This window comes from Bos indicus, chromosome 1 (genome assembly GCF_029378745.1).
Source record: "Bos indicus isolate NIAB-ARS_2022 breed Sahiwal x Tharparkar chromosome 1, NIAB-ARS_B.indTharparkar_mat_pri_1.0, whole genome shotgun sequence".
Classification (NCBI taxonomy): Eukaryota; Metazoa; Chordata; class Mammalia; order Artiodactyla; family Bovidae; genus Bos; species Bos indicus.
Genome location: NC_091760.1, coordinates 96,641,528 through 96,655,386, shown reverse-complemented (window position 1 = coordinate 96,655,386; position 13,859 = coordinate 96,641,528). Strand labels below are relative to the sequence as shown.

The 13,859-nt window shown below is 42.1% G+C and overlaps 1 protein-coding gene across 9 annotated transcripts in view; it reads right to left on the bottom strand.

Annotated features, from left to right (window-relative positions):
* Positions 1-13,859, bottom strand: part of TNIK (TRAF2 and NCK interacting kinase) — a 407,441-nt gene that overhangs the window by 173,338 nt on the left and 220,244 nt on the right. For all 9 annotated transcript variants that reach the window (XM_070803591.1, XM_070803368.1, XM_070803755.1 and 6 more), the window contains exon 3: positions 2,055-2,111. In XM_070803591.1, the coding sequence (XP_070659692.1) occupies positions 2,055-2,111 (57 nt within the window). The remainder of the gene's footprint in view (positions 1-2,054; positions 2,112-13,859) is intronic.

Sequence of the window (13,859 nt, the reverse complement as noted above, 5' to 3'; positions counted from 1 at the left end):
CAGTATACAGCTCTGTGCATAACTGTGCACCGAGATTAATGATATCAGTGGAACTCAACTCAGTTCTGCAGACCCACACAACAGAACTTTACAGCATGAATGTCTTGGACTCCATCCACATCTATTAATTGTTCAACTGCCAAGCGTGCTGCACTATGTGGAGATCCTGTTCAATCCAAGGAAAATACAGTAGGACAACTTCAGCAGAATTGCAAAATAAATTCTTACTTGTTTTTTGCTGGGAGCTTTGTGAAAGATTTACACATTTCTAATGGGTTTCTGTGTAGAGACTCATAGTATCTGCTCTTGATTTTGTGTCAGACCCTGCTAACGAAAAACACATTCTCCCTTCACTCCTGACTAATAATAGAACCCAAATAAACTGGGCACATTGGTAGGATGAAAGACTACATTTCCCAGCTTCCCTTGCAGCAAGGTAGCCAAAGCAAGCAGAAGTAAATAGAAATGTTGTGTGTAAGTAGAAAGAATTTCACTGAAGGGGCTGTATTCTGTATCCTCTTCTCCCACCAACTCTCTCCCCACCCTACCCACCTGTTTTTTGCCTGCCAAAGAATGTGATCAATGGAAATCCATTGTGTCATGGAACTTACCTTAAGTGTGGAAGCTATGTGCCAGAATGGTGGAACAGAAAGATAAAAACACCCTCCTACTCTGCCACATTGCTGCTACACATTTCTGGGCTGTCGACTCTAAACTCATTTAACGTGTGAGGGTATAACACTTTCATCATGCTTAAGTCTCTGTTAATTTTAACTTTTTTTTGCAAGTGGCAGAAACTAAACCTTATTAATATAATCTATATGCATTTTTCTTATTCAGTAAAGGCCAGGTGAATTAATAAACTCATTGGGATAAATACTTGAGAAGGTTTGCAAGCTCGAAAATTTGAATAACGCATATAAGCATATAAAAGGAAGGAGTACTTTAAGTGGTTCTAAACATATGGAAACAAAATTTTTCACTTGTTGAAATGCATATAATTTTAAAACTGCATATAACATAAAGAGGGATTCAGATTAAAAAATAACTAAGGAAAGGAAGTCAGTACAATGTATAGTATAAATGAAAATTACTGTAATTAGTATCACGGTTAATAGCATAGCATATAATGTATACTTATCAAAGGTGACAACCGGGACCAAAGAGGATATGGCTCGAAGTCTGACTTATGGACCAACTGTGTGTATTTCTTATTTGTATAGTAGTTCTTGGTATCTTTGTGTGACTTATTCATTCCACATCTCTTTACACTAAGTAATCCACTTCTGGGACAAATGGAAGACTGTGGTCTTTTAGCTTTTATGTACAGCTGACAGACAACTTTAGAAAAATTCCCAGGACAACAGAAAATCATTGACATGCTTTTGATGTCCAGTGAGACTTTCAAGTCTGATATTTGCTCTGTACTCTAGAAAAGGCATTAAAATATTTTAAATAGGCCTAGCAAAAGGGATTGAAAGCATAAGATTGTATTTAAAATAAAGTCTACTTCTTAGATTGCTTTTGATTATCTAGGCAGAAATTTTATTTCAGTGTTGCTCAATAATAACAAGTATTTGTGCGTATGGTGAATATTTGGTCCATAATATTTTGGAGAAGAAAATATTCATGTTATACATCCTACCAGGATTTTAGAGCCATCCAAACTCATGCCTGTTCCAGCGTTAGGTGGACTTTGGGGAAAACTGTTAAGACCCACCTCTTCAGCGTAATCTCAGTATTATTCTCTTAATACCTTCAAATCCTTGTTTTGTCTTCATATGCAAATGTCCTCGGTTGTGTTTATGTAAATTATTGGCCCACGCTGTTCTTCACTCTTACTTACTTAAGGCAGTGTGTAGGTATCTAATTAGAATGATTTACCCATGGTCATCTCAGTTAATTGCTGAATACTCTTTATGTTAAGCAAATGTGGAAAAGATCTTAGATGTCTAAAAAAGATTCTATTTCCAAAAAATGATTTTTCTCTATCACTAACTTCTTATGACAAATATATAAAACAACTTCGAGATGGCAAGATAAAGATACATTACCCCTGTGACATCCATAACCTTGATGGCTGCCAGCTGGCCCGTTTTGACATGACGACCCTGTAAAAAAATTTTTAAACAATTCAGTTCTGATAAGCAATATTAGCATTAGGCTTCAACTGTAATGAACAATTATGTGGATCAGTGTTATAGAGTGCCAATGGGGAAAGAGAGACAGACAAATAGACATATAGAGAAATCTTAAATGCTTTGTAGATCAACCTCTATTTAATGTTTATTTTGTAACACATGTCCATCACTTTGTCTTTTGAGTTTGTTTTAGCAGCTTTTGTCAAGTTTAATAAAAGAGAAAATGTCAAATAATGAGGTTCTACCTCCTCTCCAAGGTGTTAGGGGCTTGAGTTGGAGGAGGGGTGTATGTGGAATATCTGGGTGGAGCAGACGCAAGCAGCTAGTTTCCTTGATTATTAAAATCTCTTGTATTGTGACAGTCTCAAATGGATATGACTCTGCTGGAGTTCACTTGAGACTGCTAATTTATCTTCATCTTAAAAGGGGACCTAAAGGAAAATAGAAACCAATCAATCTGAATTTGTGATCAAAGAGACACTACTGAGCCCAAGGAACTGCTTCCCCAGAGTGGGTATCTCTGGCCTTTTTAACTACAGGAAGCATCAAGCACTTGGAATGGGAAGAGAACAGGGTGTGGAGAGGAGGATATCCTCAAAGAGAAGCTTTATCTGTATAAGAAACATAAAGTCTATATCTGACTCTCAGACAAGAGCAAAGATGGTCAGTCTCATTATTTCTAAATGCATTCTTTATGTGGCTTTTAAAATACATTTTACCTGCCACCGCTATCAGGCAGTATAATATACCTTCCAAGGCAAATCCCTTTCACCTGAGGCAAATCCCTTTCACCTTCTAGGTCTCAATTTCCTCATCTGAAAAATGGAAATAATGACAGTACCTAACTCATAGCATTGCAAGGAGGATTAAATGAGACAGTAGTTAAGTGCTTGACGGTGCCTGGCACAGAAGAGCTGTGAGAAGATGCTGGCTGTAGATGTTTATGGCCCTGTCTTGTGATTCCTTTTAAGAGCTGTCCTCCCTTTTAAGTTATACGTTTCATGGAGGAAAGCGTGTGCCTCATCACTGTAGTCCTAGTGTCTGGAGTAGTGGGTGCCCAGCCGATAGATAGGGTGGCATGTTTCTGGATGAGCAGCAGTAGTTAGTGAGGGCACCTCCACCGGAGGCTGGAGGCTCAGGCTTGGTGCTGCCTGTCACTTTCCTTCTCATACATCCCAGCTCTGTGTATGCATCTGCCTGATTCTAACAGTGCTTCCTTCACCTTTCAACCGCCATTCTGTTTCCTGTCTTTCCTCCTCATTCAGGAAAAAAGCACAAATAAGACTTTAAATCAGTAATCCAATATGGTCGCTGATGTACTTCAATTTTCAATAAACTGAGGGAGGGAGTTGAAGAGTTACCACTCTAAGAGTCCTGGACCAGAATTCCAGAGGCCTGGTTCTGCCCATGACCAGCTGGTTCATCAGAAGCATGTTATAATCATCCATCTGGGCCCTGGTTTCTCCATCTGTAAATTGCACTCTGTGGTTGGAGATGGGGGGGAAAGGTATCATTCTTAACACCCCAAGGAAATTTAGGAAAATTAGTTGGAAATTTAGTTTTCACAGTGACTGAGTGGAGGAGAATGGTACTGTGCTATTCAGAGGCCAGGGGCCAGCAATACTGACTTTCTGCAGAGCTGGAAGGCAATCTCATACAAAGGAGAAGTAGCAACAGCGCCCTCTGTTGATAAACACTGAATGACCTCCAGGGTTTTCCTGGTCCCAGTAAGTCTGTGATGCTGTAATGGTGACCTTAACAAAGATCAGCTGCTTCTCTGCGGGAATAGAAAGTCTTTAAAGTAAGGGTCATTAAACAATGACTATTTCTCTAATACAGCACTAAAGAAGGGTAGCAGCACTGCAGACAGAGGGTCTGGCTTACCACACAGCTGAAATTTCACCCTGAAATTCTTTTAATGGTGCCATGCAGCCAGGGAAGGGGAATGTTTGGGTATGTCTTGTGGGGACCTCTAAGAAGTGACCCCTGCCTGGCTCACCACTGGTGGGCTCCCACCTGCTCTTACTTTGTAGTCCTTAACAAAAACTCACAGCAGTGGCCACAGGACTGGAAAAGGTCAGTTTTCATTCCAATCCCAAAGAAAGGCAATGCCAAAGAATGCTCAAACTACCACACAATTGCACTCATCTCACACACTAGCAAAGTAATGCTCAAAATTCTCCAAGCCAGGCTTCAACAGTACATGAACCGTGAAATTCCAGATGTTCAAGCTGGATTTAGAAAAGGCAGAGGAACCAGAGATCAAATTGCCAACATCCACTGGATCATAGAAAAAGCAAGAGAGTTCCAGAAAAATATCTATTTCTGCTTTACTGACTATGCCAAAGACTGTGTGGATCACAACAAACTGTGGAAAATTCTTCAAGAGATGGGAATACCAGATCACCTGACCTGTCTCCTGAGAAATCTGTATGCAGGTCAGGAAGCAACAGTTAGAACTGGACATGGAACAACAGACTGGTTTCAAATACGGAAAGGAGTATTTCAAGGCTGTATATTGTCACCCTGCTTATTTAACTTATATGCAGAGTATATTATGAGAAATGCCAGGCTGAATGAAGCTCAAGCTGGAATTAAGATAGCTGGGAGAAATGTCAATAATCTCAGATATGCAGATGTCACCACCCTTATGGCAGAAAGCAAAGAAAAACTATAGAGTCTCTTAATGAAAGTGAAGAGGAGAGTGAAAAAGTTGGCTTAAAGCTCAACATTCAGAAAACTAAGATCATGACATCTGGTCCCATCACTTTATGGCAAATAGATGGGGAAACAGTGGAAACAGTGAGAGACTTTATTTTTGGGGGCTCCAAAATCACTGCAGATGGTGGCTGCAGCCATGAAATTAAAAGATGCTTGCTCTTTGGAAGAAAAGCTATGACCAACCTAGATATTACTTTACTAACAAAGGTCCGTCTAGTGAAAGCTATGGTTTTTCCAGTAGTCACATATAGATGTGAGAGTTGGGCTATAAAAAAAGCTGAGCACTGAAGAATTGATGCTTTTGAACTGTGGTGTTGGAGAAGACTCTTTAGAGTCCCTTGGACTGCAGGGAGATCCAACCAGTCCATCCTAAAGGAAATCAGTCCTGAATATTCATTGGAAGGACTGATGCTGTAACTGAAGCTCCAGTACTTTGGCCACCTGATGCAAAGAACCTACTCATTTGAAAAGACATTGATGCTGGGAAAGATTGAAGGCGGGAGGAGAAGGGAACAACAGAGGATGAGATAGTTGGATGGCATCACCGACACGATGGACATGAGTTTGAGCAGGTTCCAGGAATTGGTGATGGACAGGGAAGCCTGGCGTGCTACAGTCCACAGGGTCACAAAGACATGACTGAGCGAACTGACTGACTGACAATCTAACACTAGAAAAGAAAACTTACTTCTCCTCCATTTAAAATCTCCGTTCCAAGTTAAAATAACTGTTCTGGATGAGTCTGACAGACGACTAAATAATACACCTTGGGGATGGCAGTTTGGGTTTAAATGAGATCCTAGAGGTGGAAAAATTAGCAGTCTCAGTTCAGTGCCAGCATGAGTCCATGCTCTGGAACAGGAAGGCGGCTGAGCTGTCAACCTTTGATGAGGGGGCCACCAAGAAGGCTGCCCAGCACGACTTGCCTTTTACATCACTGGGGAATGCCAAACTAAATTAGGATCCAGATGAAGGCAGGCTTTGAGGGGATGGCTAGGAATCAGCTGACCTATAAGATCACTAGACACCCGAGGCACATCAGTGTTAAGACAGCGTTCAAAGAGGCGACTTCATAAAGTCACAAATAAATTGAATAGGAAAAGCCCTCGAGGGGCCTAATCTAATCCTTCTTTTAGAGATCAGGCCAAAATCTCACAACTAATGAAGACCTAAACCCAGGATGGTTTTTCATCTGTTCCACTTCCGCTTTCCAGCTTCTGAATGGGAAATTTTATCACTAAAATTTAAACATAATTTTTTAAACCAACCTTTTCATATTTTATTTAATTTGAATTAAACATGAGCCATTTGTCCCTGTTTCATGTAGGATTCAATTTTTTTTTTCTTTTTGAGAGCAGGGAAACAGGGAGGATGTTGTTATTATAAAAATATGTGAAGTGAAAATTCAATACTACTAATTTTAACTTATTCCCAATTACAAGAGAAATTAAAAATATAGACTCTATTTAATTTGGATCTAAAGTACATATTCAGCCAAGGAGTAAAAATTAAATTCTGGGGGAAAAGAAACTTTAAAGGAGACAAAGAGAAAAATTTTTATCCATGAAAATTAGGGGGAAATATCCCATTAAATTGCAATTGCTGAGTCATTTCTTAATGAAAGATGAAGAGTTTTTTTTTCTACTGACATAACCAACAATAACAAAAATAACAGACTAAATCTGGAAAAACAAAATTGGTATTCCATTAGGACCCAAAGCCTCAATCATGTCCTGAAACATAAAAAGCCCTCCGAAAGACAGGAGGGAAAAAAAAAACATCAAATCAAATCAGGGAGAGCAGAGGCCGTGGGGTCACTCAGCTGGCATAAACCTGCGTCCCCCTGAACAGAGTTTCTCTGCCGAGTTTATGATTAACCTCTCTATCCAAAACTTTATTCCCTTTCTAGTTCCACACCTGTTCCCCTTGACATTTACAAGTATCATAGAAAAGGGGGGACTGGAACTGAGCAGGACCCTGTGGGGCCCTCCTGGGTGTAACGTCCCTTCGTGTCTCCCTTATCTGGTTTGTGGAAAAAGACTTTAGTCTCCTTAGGCCTTCCCTGAGTTTCAAAGAGAGTCAAGAAGTTAATGATTCAGACAAGAGTCACTTGGCACCCAGTTCCCTCCCAAAGGGGTACAGATAACAATCGGATGTGTATCTTTGAATTATTCTGCAGAAACTAAGATACCCACCCAGGTAGAGGATTGTGACTACATGCTGACCACAAGCATGCAGACCCCAGCCTGGGAGGAACCAGAAGGTTGAGTTCCAGAAACACCACCCTGTTACCTCACCATAAGCCCATCAGAAGAAGGTCCATGAGCTGATCAAGGATACTTATGACCCTCTCCCCTAATACTGTCTTTCAGAACACTTGCTTGAATGCCATTAGGGAGTTTGGTTTTTTTTAGCATGAACCACCCATTCAACTTGCTTGGTCCCTGCAAGAAATAAAATTTCTTTGGGGAGAAATTTGCTCCAGACTCTCAGCATTTAGGCTTCTTTGGCCTCACTGTGCATCAGGCACGTGAACTTGGACTGGACAATAGGTGGGAGCACTCCATGCAGGTGCTTAGACAGACTTACAAACCCATTCTGCTTCCCCTTCTTTTTATCCTTCTACCTCCCACTTGATGAGTACAGTACCTTCAAGGATTATAGTACCTTCAGCTCTCTAGATCCACAGGTTCCGCATTCACATATACATTCAACCCAACTCAAACAGAAAATACTTGGGAAAAAAATTCTGGGACATTCCAAGAAGCAAAACCTGAGTTTATCTGCATGCCAGTTACTATTTACTTTGTATTTATCACTATTTACATAGCATTCACATTATGTTAGGCATTATAAGTAATCTAGAGATTATTTACACTACACCGGAGAATGCGCATAGGTAATATGCAAATACTGTGCTATCTCATGTAAAGGACTTGAGCATCCACAGATTGTGGGACCCAAGCAGGATCCTGGAATCAACACGCAGCCCAATCCCCATCCCATCATAGATATGGAGGGACTACGTTGCCCCTTTACCTACTCCCTAAAATAAATACAAGAGGAAAACAATGGTTGTGTCCAAAATAGCCATGCAAGCCTGGTCTCTTCTATTGCTGTTATTTTCTAAGGAACAGTAAGATGGCTTAAAACTGCTGGCTCAAGGCAAGCCTGGAAGAGACTCCTTTCATTTCTAGGTCACTGAAATACATTTGTTTCTACACAGCACAGGAGAAAATCAGGGCTGAGAAAAATGCAGAAATTCTGCCCACCATCTCCATTCCTCCTTGTCCAAGGACTCACACAGGTAGAGTGCTTTTAGTTCTTTGTGCTTAGCTTAGATTTGATCTTGCCTTTATTGAGGAAGACTTCAAGTTCTTAATTTCAAGCAAGTGTCCTTACCTTTGTGTTTTCACAACATCCTACTCTAACCTACCAATTGTAATCCAATACTGTAATTTTCAAAATGTGCACCATAAGAACCATGAAAATAAATCTAATGAAATAGAAAAAAAACAAAACAAAGCAAAATGCAGTGTAGAGCATGTAGTAATGGTAGCTGTTGTTTCACAGATTAAATGTTACGGTTACACTGATCACCTGTCTATCACTGATACTGTAAAACACAACCCAGATTCTCCTTTCAAGACTGAAGTAGCTGACAGCTCTCAGTCAAGGCCCTCTTGGAACTGCCAGAAGCCCAAGGTCATGCTCCCTCCTGGAGACAGCCAACTCCAGTGGCTGGCTGATACAGAAGTATAAAGGCTCAGGCCTTTAGTTTTAAAGTTGGACAATTCTGTAGAGCCTACTTGGCTCCTGATCTTTCCTTGAGATGGCTGAGGTTTGTCTTGAGACGCGCATGCATGCTAGGTTGCTTTGGTTGTGTCCAGCTCTTTGTAACCTTATGAACCTGCCCGCCAGGCTCCTCTGTCCATGGGATTCTCCAGGCAAGAATCCTGGAGTGGGTTGCCATTCCCTCCTCCAGGGCATTGCAGTTAAACTCCTTCCTCTGCACAATACTGTGCATGCTGCTCAGTCACTCAGTCAACTGACCGAGTCACTCAGTCACTCAGTGTCCAACTCTTTGTGACTCCATGGACTATAGCCTTCCAGGCTCCTCTGTCCATGGGATTTTCCCAGCAAGAATACCAGAGTGGGTTGCCATTTCTTCCTTCAAGGGATCTTTCCGATCCAAGGATCGAACCCATGTCTCCTAAGTCTCCAGCACTGCAGGTAGAGTCTTTTAACATTTTGCACAATGCCAGTTTTTTTCCCCCCTACAGGTGTAGATCCTAAGAACACTCTCCAGTAAAATTCCTACATACATATACCTCCATCTCAGGATCTGTTCCCTGGGAAACTCTATCTAAGACAATTGGTACCAGGAATGGCCTGAGGAGACAAGCTCTCAGAGTAGCTGTCAATAAGACTCCCATCACTGGTGGCAGGTGGCTCACTGATAGTCCCTGGCACATCGCAGCAGCGTCACTGTCAACACTGTCACTAGTGGGGAATTGGAGAAGGTTACAGGTGCCGAACACAACAGAGAGCCCAATATTTCAGACTTCTGAGAGGTCCTTAGGAAACAGTAGTTTAAAAAAGTAGAATCAGATGGCTTTTGCAGAGAGTCACTGATGTACTAGAGAAAGACAGTGAAGACAGTGAAAACCATAGGTGACTGATCATCAACTGAAGGCAACGTGTGAAAATCATAAGGTAGGTCAGATGAAGTTCTGAGGTCTGTGCAATATTTTTAATCAAGATGGGAATATCCCTTCTGAAAATGCAGAGGGCTCAGGGATGAGGGGTTTCAAGCATCCAAGTGCATCAACTTGAATGTATCTATTCCAAGTTTCAGAGCTCATTTCTTCTTAATTAGGCTTGAACTGATGATTCAACTTTTGTTTTACTCTAATAATTCCTGATGGAGCAGGCAATGGCACCCCACTCCAGTAGTCTTGCCTGGAAAATCCCATGGATGGAGGAGCCTGGTAGGCTGCAGTCCATGGGGTTGCGAAGAGTCGGACACGACTGAGCGACTTCGCTTTCACTTTTCACTTTCATGCACTGGAGAAGGAAATGGCAACCCACTCCAGTGTTCTTGCCTGGAGAATCCCAGGGACAGGGGAGCCTGGTAGCTGCCATCTATGGGGTCACACAGAGTCGGACACGACTGAAGTGACTTAGCATAGCATAGCAATAATTCCTGAATCTGGTCCCCAGCTGTTGATCCTGACAGCACTTCCCAAAACACTTCCTACAAGCAATATCTGTCCTCAGAATTTGTTTCCTCGGGAACTCAACCAAAGTATCTATCTCTCTCTCTATCTACTTACCTACCTACCTACTTACCTATCTGTATTCTCAATATTAATGCAACATAATAATTTTTACTCAATCTGGGATGAAAGATTTTAGAAAAACTCTGACCTAAAGAGTGAATAGAATAAACTAGGGACTTTATTCAAGCATTGGGAGTTATATTCCAGATAACAAGAACAGCATGTTCAAAGGTCCTGTGGTGTAGCGATTTGACCATTCAAGTAACTGATGGCAGGCCAGTATGACTGGAGTAGACAGTATATGTCTAATGAGTACATACAGGGTCTCACAGGCCACTTCAAGAAGTTCTACCTTCAACCTAAGACTGATGGGCAGTCACTTTAGGGTTTGAAGCAAGGTTGTAGGGTCATCAAGTTTGCCTTTTGAAAAAAAAAAAATCTCTGGAGGCAGGGCAGGGAACAGGGGAAACTAGAAAAGATGATGGAACAGTAACAGCATTGCTTAGCATTTCATTTGCAAGATAATGGCAACTGGAACTAGGATGGAAGTAATGGAGAAGATGAGAGGTAGAGAGAGTCCAGAGATATTCAGGAGGTCAAATCAACAAGATTTGAGAACGGATGGGATATATATTCACCCCCATGTTTTCCAGAGTGTTTGACATAGCAGGGATTCAGTAAACATTTGCAAAATGACAGACTGAATGAAGTAGTGACATCTGAGGGTTGTATTCAGGTTCTTGGGCAATACTATCCACATGACCGTATCAGTTTCTTCCATTCCCCACTCCCAAGCCCTACGTCAACACACACACACACATTTTAATCCAGTCACAAAGTGTATAGGAGCAGATGAGGCAGGGTTGTGAGCAGGAATTACAACCATTTCACCCATAAATAAATTAGAAGATGATTTTAGTGGATGAAGTTCCTTTAAACTCTGTAGAGAGGCCAATTTACTCCCCCTCTGCTGAGACCACAGAGAAACTAGAAATTGGTTTTAGCTTTCCCTCTGAGAGTGAAGATGAACACCGATTTTCCACTCACAATTAAGATTAAAGCACAGTTAAGATACCTATCTGAACATCTTCAGGAATGCAACCCTTCTTTGATACATGTCTTGAGGCAAAAAGGTAGATAAGACAAGTTTATGAAAAGACTTTGTAAATCCTTATGATCAAGCAACAAGAATGTTCACAGAATATGCTTGGCACGATGTCTGCTCCGATGGTTTCCCCAGGTTATTGGGGCCTCTATTTATCCTTGGTCTGCACATGCCATTCATCTGAGACTTAAAAATTCCTCCTGACCACATAAGCAGAGCCCTCATTGCTCCCAGACTGTGACAAAGATGAAGCAAGGTAGCGACACAGGACAGTTCCCAAGCAACAGTTCTCTATCTCAACACCACTCACTGTGAATTCCTTTGCTTGGCACCTCCAAGAAGCAGAAAATGGATTGTTTTCAAGATTGTTCAGGGCTGGGCCAACTGAGAATTGAGGCTTGCTCACAGAAACAGGGCAGGGAAGAAAAGCCCGTGTCTCATTTTTCTTTTTAGAAACTAGCATTCCTGTCTTCATGGCTGCCAGTTTGGCTTAGTTTATAAAAATCAAAATGGATGATTAAAGGGAAAAAAAACCAAATAGCTACAATTTTTAGCAGACAATAGTTAATATATGCAGGTTCCATGGCAGGAAGCCTGATGCCTGTACCCAGGAAAGGCGTGCACAGCTGAAGCGACAGCAGTGAGGAGCAGACAGGCTGTGGGGTGATGAGAGCTCAAAAAAGGAGCAGAACCAGTCTCTTGGCCATGGCCTTAAGCCAAGAACACATTGCCCAATAACCTCCTCGCTCAACCCCTCAAATGAGCACAAAACAGAAGATCTTACTGGCTCTCATCTGATTTATGCCACCGAATTACCACAGTCTTTTGTGGCTTCTGTACATTAATTTCTGGGAGGACTAAGCCCCCTAGACGTGAAGGATCAAAGGCAGGGGATAGAACATCTGCATGCAGCCAGCTCCCCAGCCCCCCAATATTCTACTGCTCCCCATTCACCATGACAGCCTTCCTTGTCCTCCAAGTCAGGGTGGTACATGGGGATACGTGTGGCATTTAAAAGCTCTGGTTCCTGGACACCAGTACAGAATGAAGTTTATACCCAACCTCAGTAAAGGCCTGCCAGGTGGCTCAGTGGTAAAGAACCTGCCTGCCAATGGAGGAGATGCAAGAGAAGCCGGTTTGATCCCTAATTCAGGGAGAGCCCCTAGAGTAGGAAACGGCAACCCATTCCGACATTCTTGTCTGGAAAATTCTCTGGACATAGGAGCCTGGCAGGCTACAGTCTATGGAGTCACAAAGAGTCATGCACGACTGAGTGCACACGCACTAGCATTCAGTAAAAGGAGAAAACAACCTTCTGACAAAATCTTCCAGAAGCTAAAAGCATTCAACTTAAGCAGTCTTCTGACAATTTCTGTCGTGAAAATGTTCATTAACTAAACGTTCTCAATTTTTTAAAAGTCAAAGCAAAAACCCTATCTTGGCTCTCAATGGTTATTTTTGGTTTTTATTGGGGTGGCCAAGTGAGATTTCTGTACTCTATGAAATCTGAGAGTCAGGCACAGGTGTTGTAAAATACATGTGCATAGTATGGTAGAAAGGCCAGGAATCCCCTTAAGATACAAAGATGGGCTGTTCTTGATACAGTCTGTAAAAAGTTAAATGTAATCATATATATCGCTCTTAGTAACTTACACCAAATAATCCATGTGAACTGTATAGAAGCCAATTTCTCTTTCCTCTTTAGTCTGTAATGCCATGGGCCCTTCAGTCCTCCAGGCACATGGCTACTACATGCTAGGAAACTCCCCAGGACTCTGCCTTATAGCCATTTAATTCTCTGACATTGTCAAGGACAGAATTTTGCAAAGAGTAGGTGCTAAATCATGCTGGGAAACAGGAAGTTTCCAGGCCTAGTAGACCTTATACGCTGCCCCCAATCATGGTGAAAAGCGAGACTCCAGTGACCCATCATGGCTGAATCTGCGGGGCGCTTGATAGAACTGGGGGAAATGCCTACTCAGGAGGGGCAGAAACCTTTTTTCTTAAGAAAAGAGATTGTAACTATGGCTCATGGCGTGGAAACTGTAAACACTCACTGGAAAAGACCCTGATGCTGAGAAAGATTAAGGTCAAGAGGAGAAAGGGGGCAACAGAGGGTGAGATGGTTGGATGGCATTAGACTCAATGGACATGAGTTTGAGCAAACTCAGGGAGATAGTCAAGGACAAGGAAGCCTGGTGGGCCGCAGTCCATGGGGTCACAAAGAGTCAGACAGGACTGAGCGACTTAACAACAATAACAATAGGACCTGGAGGAAGAAGCCACACAGCCCGATGTGAATGTTTTGCTCAAGAAGGTTTTGTGTGTGTTCTTTCAACACTCACACTGGGTCACAGAGTAACCTGGACACCGGAGAAGACCTTAGCATTGTGTGTTTCAGATTCTCAGTTTACCTGAGGAAGAAAGTCAGGCAGAGGAAGATACGACCAGAGAAAATCAAGGCCCTGATGCTGCCCAGCTTCAGTTCCTCCATCTCTGCCTCCCCTTTTCCTGAAAGAATACTAACCCCCAGGCAGGCAGGCAGGCACGCTCTTGGTGAAGGGCAGCCTATTTTTTTAGATTTCCAATCAATAGCTCCTTCTCTAGGGA